Here is an 11,949-nt window from a genome sequence, read left to right on the forward strand (position 1 = left end):
TGTATTGAAAGTTCATATTTGGAACTCTTTGGTTGTATTTAGTTACAACCATTGGGGAGGGGGGTGCCAAACTTTGGTTTCTAACCACTTCTTAATCACTTTTTGGTGCTAAAATGAAATGACCATAGCCATTTTAGAACCTTATTGGACTTGCTCTAAGTAAGTAGTTTACAGCATCCCCATTTGAATTTTAGAAATATGCTTGTTATATGACAGACCAATCAATAGCATGAAGGTACAAATGATCATCAAACACAGGCTCTTCTGAACAATGCTATTCCAGTAACCGTAAAACAAGACAAAGCTACAAGAAGACAATTGGGAACTACAAAACCTCAACTAACATCAAACTGATCAACACCACCCAATATTTTCTACAATGAAAATCCACAACTCCAAAGGCCATCCTATGTTTTCATCAACTATAACTGCAAGAAACCCAATGGATTGCCCTAGTTGTTAAGACTTGGGACTTAGGGATTTGCTCCCTCTTAAGGTCTTAGGTTCGAAACCTCTCAGGTGATATCAACTCCTTTGGGGCCAGTCCATACAGAGCTTTGTTCTGACTTTAAGTGGGACCCCAGCAAGTGGGTGGTGAAATTGGTCCCCATGATTAGTTGAGCTACGTGAAAGCTAACACCTGAACAAAAAAAACTACAACTGCAAGAATATTGGCCTAAAATTTCTCACCCTGAAAACCCCACCCAATCGCCCAAGAGAAATGGGGAATAAAAGTGAAAGCTTGGAATCCCATAACATCTGCAGTTGCGGTAGCTGTTGTAGAACTCCAACCATTCTTCTTCCCCCACCAATTTTTTGGCACTCAAAAGGACCAAAAAGTTCACCCCATAGAAGAAGCAGAACACATCATCAAATATATACAATGAAGCAAAACCTAACTCCTTCACCCACATGGCTGGCAGCCTGGCATGGAAGATGGGCAACTTGATATAACCATAAAAATATCAGGAAAATAGGATGTCTCCCAAAAGGTCATCAAAAATCAAATCCTCCAGCTCAAGTGCCACACACTCACTTTCCAACTGGAGATTCATCCACCCATCATCCTTTCCCATATCTTGAGTAACAATGCCTTCTACTGACTGACCCACCCTTTGACTTGAGCTCAATGTTCTGCTAATTCTGGCCCAGACCTCCTCTAGAAAACGGGAAGGCCTTGGACGAATGCGACAACCGAGTGACAACTCCCTTGGGTAGTAGGTGAATGAACTCTCATATATCCGAAGCAAAACCTCGTTGATTAAATCAAACAGAAGCTGGTGACGAGCAGAGATTTTGTCTCCAGAAAGTTCGGTTTCGTGGGGCCAGCAGGTCTCCACTTCCTCAAAAACCAAAGGGTTCAATGGTTGGTCCAAGGAGTGCCATTGCTCAAGGAAGCCATTTCCATCAAAGCCCGATAGGTGAAGAATAACGCTCACATAGTCGAAATCAGAGTTATCATTCTGGCAAAATTCGGCATGCCTCTGATTCTTCACACCCTTGTTTGTGATTTCAAAATTCGCAATTTCTGCTGTATTACAAGACCACGATGAGGTATCTAAGGACCTGTATTCTGCCTCAAATGGAGATTCCTGTTCATCAATGGCGCCGGATTTGCACTCCGAACCTGATACGATGTAACAAAAACAATCAGCTGCCAGTTTAAACGATAGTTAGAAGTTTCAAAGAACAATTGAGTTTGAGTCTTTCTTCCATGTCAAACTAAAGGTTTTCTATCTCGGAGATTCATATCACGCGGTAAAATTCACGAAAAAGAACCCCACTACGAAAGCCAAACACTGTCTCTCAATGAAGGGCTTGGGAGTTGGGGAGAAATTTATTTCTATTAATACGCATGGATTGTTATCTTTTCTGACAACCAAAAAGTTAACCAAGTTAGTTGCCTAGATGGCGTAGAAGTTGTGAGAATTGCTTACCTTCCAAGGTTTGAAAATCAGCAGAGCTAGTTAAATCTTCTTGGGAAAAGCTTTGAATCTCCAGTTCTTTGTCGCAACTATTTTCCCCAACTGTTTGCTCATCAAACTCCTCACCAAGCCCGACCATAGTAACAGTAGAATCCTCTTTTATACTTTCCAGCAAGCTGGCTACATGATCCTTTTTCATTCTACTATCACGTCTTTCAGTCTCATTATTAGTTTGCGCTGAAACATATTTCTCTGTACTTACAGGAAGCTCTATTGGCTTTTGCTCCCCATGACTATTTTGATCAACTTTTTTACTGCTATCCATAATGGTATTCACCAATACCCCTGAGAACTGAGCATCAGATGACAGCTCATTCTGAAGGGAACAGTTAAAATCAAGATGAGATAGTGAGCGAACCCTTTTGAAGAATTTTGGAGCTTGGCCACCTGATGGAAACTCATAGTCATTAGTCAACGTCAAGCTCTTAGAGGCGTGCAACTTGGCCTCCCTGCTGAAACTATTCTGAAACAACTGAGTGTATCTTTCTAGTGACGTGTCCATAGAGGGCGTCCTTCTGATGCTGATCGGCTTAACATTGCAGAGATCATTAACAGAACCCTCAATTTCATGAGTACCAGAAGACAACTTCTCTCCCTTTGGAAATGACCAAACTTCAGTCTGTTTGTGTTTGAGTTTACTAGGCCTGAAGTTTCTAAGGCGCGACAAATCAGCTGAGGGAAATGACCCTGATTTGGTTAATCTTGCATTTTTACTGGAACCCGGAAGATCACAGAGGCAATTTACAATATCATCATCTGTTTCTTTCTGAATTTTTAAGACCGAGTCCTTGTTTACCCTGAACAATACATCCACATACTCTTCCCACTGGTTAACTGAACCTTCTTCTGCTTTTTCACACTTCTCTGGACAAAACGTGTGATTCTCAGGAAGCTGTTTAGGCTCTAAGTGTTCCGAAATATTCTCAGTACCACTCACATTAAACTTTTCATTGCTGGAGACTCGCTTCTTGGTGTCACTTTTGGAAGTTCTGTGCACGAAAATAATTGGACGACTCCGGATGATTTTGCCAAGAGGACTACTATTTGAGGGTTCTAAATGATGGATAGAATATGTTCTCTGTGACAGCAAATCCCTTCGTCCAGAGGTCTCTTTCTTTGGCATCTCATCCGAAATTAATGCTTTTAAATGAGCTTTAAGAGACCATCTTTTGTTAGTTGAGCTAGTTCCAGTGGCAGTGGGATCTATCTGGTATAGTAAACATGGAAGGCATTGTCATTTATGAGCTGTTGCGTTCAAATATACTAGAGAATTCATTTTCGATTGTGTCGAATGAAACTTACAAGGTAGCGACTTCCTTCAGCATCCAGATGCTCTTGCACTTCATCAGAATCGTGGACATCCAATAGTGCCTTTGGTCTTCCATGGCCTATCAAAGAAAGAGGAATGACAAAACCATTAGAAAAGCTGGGAATAGAATGCCGATCAAAAAAAAAAAATACTAGGAATAGAACTTTGTGTTCATCCCAAGGGTGATTAAGCACATGGTATAAATTCTTTTATACCAAAATTACACGCATATATGATGATTAACATCTAGTTCTTGCGTTCGAGGACAGGAGGCCATGTTGAACCTTTCAAAAGAAGTCTAAATCAAATGCTAATAACATCCAATAGTGTCAGCATAGACTTTTTTTGTTCTGTTCTTGTAACTCACGACATGTTGCCAAAAATAATATGCCACAAAGGCAATGAGATGTGTCAAGAGCGTCATCAACAGCTTGAAATACATTAAAACCCCACCGACACAACCATGAACCATCTATAAGCTCTCAGAAGAGTAAAAGGAATGCTCCTCGTCCAAAAATAGATATGCCGTTTGATAGCAAGTTTTGTTTGGAGGGGATTGGTAATGAGGTGGGATTAGGATAGGGATTGGTAAGGAGAATAGATTGGTAAGGAGATGGGATTGGTAATGAGTATGTTTGTTTTGCACCAGATTAAATGATAGGAGTATTATCTACCATGTTTGTTTTACATGGAATAGGATTGGATTAAAATGTCTATTTCCATTTTTACCCTTATGCAAAATAGTAAAAAACATGAAGCAAAATTTAACTCTTCTATTTTTTCCTACGGCTGTTATATAACTATTACAAAAATAAAAATATTACTACAATATTTGTTCTATTTTCTCTTGATATCCTTTTTTCCTATCTAGTACTTATCTTTTGTAGTTGCCATCCAACAAAAAAATACAGGGGGATTTTTTTTTTTCTGGAACCTGCAAGCCAACGCCTGGAATAGCAGGTTCAGTAATAGGAGCAACACAACACTACTACTGGACTGTAATAGCAATCTAAGGAGCGAGGGTAATTGTGTCAATCTATGTAAAGAGGGAGGGCATAAAAGTCTTCCAACGCCAATCCCAGGGGAATAGGATTGGTAATAACATCCCCCCAGGGTTGGGTAATCCTGCCAATTTGTGGGATTCACAATCCCATGGGACTCCTAATCCCTCCCTCCAAAATCAAACTAAACAAGCAACTACAATCCCAAACCACTTTATTAGTCCAATCCCAAGGCCTTAACTGGCTATCAAACATGCCCTTAACTTATGGATTGGCTATTCCACAGGTCCAAACTGTCTCCTATTTCTTTGTTTCCAAGCACTAAGCACTAGACATCAAACACATTATACGCATAGACTAAAACTTTCTCCGGAATGGCAAAGATATATAAGCGACTATCATATCAAATTTCAGCTATATATCTACATTTCCCCTATCTGATTGGATTGGATAAGTTTCCAGATTGTCCTAATCAAAGATCTCTGCACTTTTAATTGCTTAAATTAATCACTTTAGTATCGAGAAGGTCATTCACATATATTGTTGAAGCAACTCATCTAGCCAAGTCATTGCGTTCAGCTGAAACGTGAAGGATGCACAGAAACTTTATTGCCAGATGTATTTGTTCATAAAGCATAAATCTGTGTGTTCAACTACAAGAAGGAATCTCCAGTAAAGGCTAAAGTAAAAAACACAACACTCAATGCGGACATTAGCCTAGTCTGTTGTCCACATCATGACTTCAAATTCTTTTTCGGAAATTATGTTCCTCATTGACAGAATCAGTACGCTGCCAGGGAACATTTTTTCAAAAGAGAAGTCAAAAGAATCATGTTTGGGTAAATGACATTCAAGCATGCAAAATGTATCAGTTAACAGAAAACATATGCTAAAATTACTAAGGAGGCCGTTGGGTTTTGCTAAAATTATGTTCCTCAGGAGGCCGTTGGGTTTTGCTACTGAGGTCAAAAAGCCGAAGGATTAAAAATTACTAAGTTGACAGAAAACATATGCTAAAAAATTTCCCTTACATAGGCTTTTTGATGGATTTGTCCAACAAAGTATCAGTTAACGTCAATTACTCACTAAACTTTGCATATGCTAAAAATTCCCCCTAGTAACTCATTCACTCTATGCAAATTCCATTTTGAACAAAAATGCCAGGATCCCGACGAGACATAAAGGATAAAAGAAGACAAAACTATGCAGATAGATACTGCTCACCTTTTGTATGTGTTGATCCATTATGCCTCTTGTAGGGTAGCATCTTCTTAGCAGTATTTTGCCAGTGGTGATAGTCAAGAGCATGAATAATTCCCCACATGCAACTCGGCTGATGGTCCACAAATAGCTCATCATCTGGATCCCTCCTCAAGTGCTTTCCCATATTTCTAACACTATAAGCAACAATCCTACGAAAACACTTTAGTTTTCAGCTGCTATCCTCTCCTACCTGATAGAAGGAATTAAGCGGAAACGATGTAAATAATCGGTTTGATCACCAATCACATGCAACTTAGAGAATAAATTCTAGCTTACTACAAAAATCTGACACAAACCAAAAATTAAACACCATGCAAGCAACTCAATCAACCAGGCTTTTTTAACACAGATATTTCAGGTGTCTTCTAAACCTAATACAAGCAGCAGCATCCGATGTTACCAAATACTGAAGTCTACAAATTCTGAGATTTTTCTCTCTTCTGTTTCCCTTGATTGATTTCTTGTAAATTTCCCTGGGCACAAACTTTCTGATAATCAACATGAAAAACACATGGGTGGTCGACTTATGCTCCTAAACCGGATAATAACCCAGAAACGATGGAATTAGCATGTCAGCCACACCTAATCAAACTAAAGAGGTTAAAAGGAAAAACAGAGACCCCTAAATTGATCTATAATTAACTGCAAGAACAGAAGGGAAAAGGCCTACGGACTTCATAAACCAATGAATAAAGATCTAATATTTACAAAAAGGAAACTGCAAAATTGATGTTATAATTAATAAAGCCAAGACAGAAACTGTTAGAAACGTTCCTTAGAACAACTGACGCTTTCCAAAAACAGAGTCAGAGAAATACAGAGGCCTAACCTACGATTGGGCCGAGAAAGAACTCCTCCTGGGTTTGCGCCTCTGTTCTAATTTGGAGCCATAACAGCTTTGGGAAAGTTAAGTGAGACCCATTAAATTTCAAACTCTGTTTTAGTCCAACATATATACGTGTTGGCTGAATCAACGTCTGCGTTTGCTTCAACGAATACGATAACAAGAAGAACAAGAGGAAGAGAATTCCGTGGCTTTACCCTTCACTTTCAAATACGACTAGAAGCAGCAGGCGCCAAAACCCTTTACCCGTCAACTACTCTCTCTCTCTCTCTCTCTCTCTCTCTCTCTCTCTGTTTTGGTGGGAAGTTGCCGATGACCGTGTCAATGGACCAAGTTAGGGGATGGGATTAGATTACCAAACGGGATTAAATAAAGGGAATGGAAGTTGAACGAAAGTTAAGGTCAGACCAACAACCATTGGTTCAGTTTCCTTTATACGTCATCAAATTCGGTGAGTTTGATTATTGTCTAGCTGTATTTATATGGCATGTTAAAATTGACCAAATATTATCTATTACGTTCAATTAGCGTCACGTTTTTAATTTAATTAGATAGAAAATCTTGAACGAAAGTGAACGAAATTTTCCATGTCCTGTAACACAATCATATATGTAACACAATACAACATGAAATACATTGTTATTGTAAGCGTGTGAAACGGCTGTCGGAGAGGATTGTAGGAATTAATCTAAGGAACACGCAAGCTGGACTGGGACACTTTATTAATATAACTGCGAAAACCTTGTTTATAGTAAGAAAAGGTATGCTAATTTGATGAGTTTGACTTGTGTGATGATTATGGGTATAAAAAAGCTATTGGCAATGAAGCCTTGCATGATCTGAGATACTAGTATCTAGTGAGAGGCTTGCCCAAAAAAAAGGGGACAGGTGACTTAGATCATGCTTAGTTAGGGCAGTTAAATGCACTCACTATCTTTAGCATTTAAGTTCTAGTTTAGTTAAACAACCCCCCTATTCTTCTCAAGTCAAAATGGTACGTACTGCCAATTCTAAGGAGAAGACAGAATAAATTGTGGGAAATGAGGCCATCATTAATCAATTATGTTTACTATATTCCCTTGAGAAAATTTAGCTCATCGGTTAGCTGGCTGGCCAAGTACGCTTCTATACATCATTTGGAAGTTAAAGATTCATCGCAGAAACACGTCAGTCTTTCATTGTATATACGTTAAGAGTTTTTTTTTTTTTATTAAATTTGTCGTTGTCGAGTATGTTGTGTGTATAATCACAATCATGCCAAGTTAGAGTTTATTTTTTGCGCAGAGCTTTTTTTTGTTTTTTTTTTCACTGTTTAATGAAAATTCTGGAGCTGCCCTAGACCGGTTCTTAATTTTCGTAAAAACAGCTACAAAGAAGGTAAAAGCAGCTAATACGCACCCTCCCCAACGCTTGTGTGCAGCTTGTGCTATTAGTTCATGCCCTTGGCTACATCAGCTCCTCAAACTCCTCAATAGCAAGTTAGGCAGACCCAGTGGCAGGGTGGGGCTTTATGTGTCGCCTTTTTTTTCTTTTTCCCAATATTGAAAAATTAGACTATTTATCACTATCACACGAATTACATTCGGTTGGACATTCACTATTTGAAAAGTTTAACCATTAACCACTATAAAGAGTAGAACCCAAAACATCAAATTATTAAAATAGGGTTTGAAATTTTAAGGATGTTCAAAAAATGAGAGATAAACTTATGGTCGAGCCAATTTCAAACAAGCTAGTTTAAGAAATATGTGTATGATTCCTGATTGATTTGCTTATGTATTAAATCGGTTAGAAATCCCTTAAAAATCCGATCGTGAAAAAGATTTTAACAGACCAAACAAAAACCGAGTTTGAGTAGCTAATTTCATTTAAACCACATTTTGGGCCTTGTATGGGGCTAGCAAGGAGTGAGGACCGATGACATCTAAAAATTCAAAGAAAGAGGCCGGTTGACGTAAAAATAAATGTACGCACGTCATTATCATGATTAATTAAGCTGGCAGCGTTTAGAACTGAAGTACTAGAGCTGGCTAGTTTCATTGGACTTCTTCTTCTTTTTTGTCGACGTTCACTTCATTGTTTGCCATGAACTTATTACCTGCCAAGCTTCACTTAACGGTAAGGTATATGGCTGAGGCCCCGTTCCAAAACGAAAAAAAAACCCTTATTTTTTAAGAAGGTAATTTCAAGCTTAAAAATTATGGGCTTGTTGAAATCTAAAAATATGCAATATGGATCTTGTTTAAAATATCTTATTGAGATCTTTTTTTCGATGCAAAAAAAATTGAAAAATTATTTTTCATTTACATTATTTTTAAGTTTGAAAATGTGAAATAAGCTGCTTATTTTTTAAAAAGATTTCTAGAACGAACCCTGAGAAGCCTAAGATTTATTCGACTGAGATGAAATCTGAGCCGTCCATGGCCAAGCATGGACGGCCCGGATAGGACCAACACCCATCTGGGCCGTCCATTTCATGACATGAATATATAGAACAGCAAAAAATTGAAGCAATAGGTTGGAGTAGGGAGACTTCCATTCTATCACATAGAAAGGCTGATTCTTAATTGTAATTACCCAACAAAATTAATTGTTGGATGAATCCTTAGTAGTAAGCGGCTGAAAATCAAAACGAGATCTATTTTCTGAGTCGTTTTATAGTAGTGGTGGAGCCAGAATTTATATACAGGAGTGGCGTTGTTGACGAGAACCCACTTCTTTTGTTTTCTTTTTGATATCTATTTAAGGGAATACTTCACTTGTGTTGTGGTATGCTGTGCGTAAAAATGTGAAGAGGAAGGTGAGGTGAAGTCATATAATTACACTTCGGCGCGACCATTATGTTTTCGTTAAAATGGATAATAACAACTTGACCCAACCCTCATGTGATCGATGTTCAAACGAAAACCATTGAAATATTATGAATATGATTCAAACTGCTAATTTTCTATATTGCAATTTTTACATTATTCATACAAAATAATGTGTCCAACTAGAGAGACAGAATCGATGACAAGAATTACGTACTCGAGTATGTAGTTCTTGCACAGCTCTGTCCAAATAGAAACTTTTGTGTCCGGCTAAACATAAAGCATCAAATTTCTTATTCGACATGGTTTGGACTTTTTAGTATGGTAAATAAATGTCCAATACCACGTACGTATTTTCCATTATGTCAAAACAATAAACCTCGTCGATTTAGAAAGAAAATACTACTCTACTAAGAATCTATTAGCCATTGGCATACGTGGAGCTTTTAAACTCTTGGTTTATATATAGTTGTAAAAAAAGGTGGTCGTTAAAATGGACTCACAAAAATTAAAGATCATCATCTGGACTTCTGGTGAACGAAATAAATCTCTCCGGACCGTTAATCGTGTTTGTTTTGATTCCTGAATCAAACGAGACCAAGGATTTGAGCAGATGGAGCTTCGACTCGTGTTTTATTGAATTTCAAACAAGTGAATGTTCAAAAAGTCTTTGATTGATTAACAAAAGAAAACAAAAACAAAGAATTTCCAAAAGCGTCACTTTAATATGCTTAAAATTCGTCTTTCGTACGCTGAGCTTTCTGGAAATTTGACGTTGAATTTGATTGGCTAGATAGTCTAAGCTTTCACATTTAAGACCCAATAAATTTTCAGAAGAGAGAAAACTCATCATGTAAAAGGAGGAGGATTGTGAACTGTGAAGGAATATCAACAGATGCTTGGTAATTTCGTTAACAAAGCTTTTGGGTAAATTTCACAGACAACCCCTGAAGTTTGCCTTGATGACAGATACCAACCCCTGTGGTTTCAATGCATAATCCATCTGACAAGTCCAACGGCATCTGCCATGCATCTTGCCTCATGGATCCGTTAAGAAGAAGCCAATGCGTAATATACGACTTTTATTCCTATGCCTATACCAGCATGTCTTTCTAGCTAGTAGGAGTATTTCATACTTTTCCCTGTTTGATTGGACTCTGTTGATTCACCAAAATACAATAGAATTGGATGACTACAATTTTAAGAAGGAATTGGAACTGTATTTTCAGCTTTTGAATGTCACACTTGGGGGAAAGGACCACACACTTGTGCGATAATGTTCAAATATCATAAGATTGCACATCATGCATAAGGGGACGACATATCTTATACTAAAAGAGAGTAATCTCACTTATGAACCCCCCTCTATCTTCAAGTATTAGATTAAGTATTGATTAGTTTTCCTCATAGGAAACTCAATGGATTGATAATTAGGAGCATAATATTGATTACCGTTTGAAAAACTACATATCCATTAGTTACAAGTCATAATCATTACTCCACAAAGAAAAGACATGTTGGACCATTAACTCATATGACATGCAATAAAATAATTTACAATACTCGAGTTCATTATCGGGTATCAAAGTTTCTCTCTCAACTATTTCATGTGGACTATATGTCCAATAGGATTATAAAGGCTAATTCATCACTGAATATGTATAATGTTACTATCTCCATCCCAAAATGAAAAGTATCATCCACCATCATTATTGAGCATCATCATATCATCTTTGCTTTTCTTTTTTCTCCTTATGTCATATCATCAAAGTAGTCTTCGCAATGTCACAAATGACATAAAGACTCAAATCTTCCAAAACCACACATTTATACAAATACTTACAATAGGTGCAACCCATTTACACACCACTATACCGTAAAGTGTAAATGTACGTTATTGTTGTCAGGGTAAGGTTTAGCGATGACCGTAAAAAATGGTGGATAGATTGAAAGTGGATAAGCCCACACACTTTTTACGGTCATGATGAAGTTAAAATGCTGAACTCCGCCGCGTGCATTTGATATTGGTCATGTTGGGCCCGAAGTGTTTCCATAGATTTGGTTACACAATGTCATACGTTGAATGCCATAAAACAATCATCAAAACCCTACTCAACACCAATTGGTTTTCAAGAGAGACAATGGAAAAAGCGGCCCGGCACAGTCGGATCTAGCGTGCCACTCTTTTAGGGCGACTCATCGTGCTACAGTGCTTCCGTGTCCAGCAACCCTCTTCTGGTCTCTACATCTCTAAACCGTCCGATACTACACGTTGCAAGATTAACCGATGATGGGCCTTCTAAAGCTTTCACTATCCTTTGGGAGTCCCTTTGGTGGGCCAACATCTACAGTAAAGCCCAAGCCATTTTTGTTCCTCAATGAAACCCAAGTCAAGAGCTGGTTGTTGCGGTTTAGTCCTGCCCATTGGGCCCATTTTGTTTTGCAAAATTTAGAGAATTGATTTTGGTCCGCTTTTGGAGCGCCGGCAATAAATTTTGGAGTGCCAAAATCAAAATCTCAAAATTTATCTTGTGGAACCGTGGAAGCCCATTAGTGAGTTAAAAAATAGTACTTATAAAACAGCTGTTTTTTCTCCCTAATTTAAAACTGTGAACAAGATGATCTATGAGTGACAAGCAAAAAGCATCTTGTACTTGGTGGAATCTGGTTGCTTTTTAGTTGTTTTTTCTTGCTGTTTTTGGAAGTAGCTTATGGCTTAGCATTGGAAGATCATTGA

At 38.0% G+C, this 11,949-nt stretch overlaps 1 protein-coding gene across 2 annotated transcripts; it reads right to left on the reverse strand.

Moving 5' to 3' along the window:
• Window positions 1–242: 242 nt before the first annotated feature.
• Window positions 243–6,738, reverse strand: LOC131314735 (protein TRM32). Of its 2 annotated transcripts, none has more exons than XM_058343577.1 (5): window positions 6,388–6,738; window positions 5,520–5,748; window positions 3,288–3,373; window positions 1,938–3,192; window positions 243–1,627 (listed from the first exon to the last, which is right to left on the reverse strand). In XM_058343577.1, exons 2-5 carry the CDS (start codon window positions 5,680–5,682, stop codon window positions 966–968), a joined length of 2,166 nt encoding a protein of 721 aa, XP_058199560.1. In that variant the 5' UTR covers window positions 5,683–5,748; window positions 6,388–6,738; the 3' UTR covers window positions 243–965. The 2 variants fall into 2 exon arrangements, with proteins under 2 accessions (XP_058199560.1, XP_058199562.1); XM_058343579.1 differs by having other exon boundaries at window positions 6,600–6,728.
• Between the last annotated feature and the right edge of the window lie 5,211 nt (window positions 6,739–11,949).

Source organism: Rhododendron vialii, chromosome 13a, assembly GCF_030253575.1.
Source record: "Rhododendron vialii isolate Sample 1 chromosome 13a, ASM3025357v1".
NCBI classification, from domain to species: Eukaryota; Viridiplantae; Streptophyta; class Magnoliopsida; order Ericales; family Ericaceae; genus Rhododendron; species Rhododendron vialii.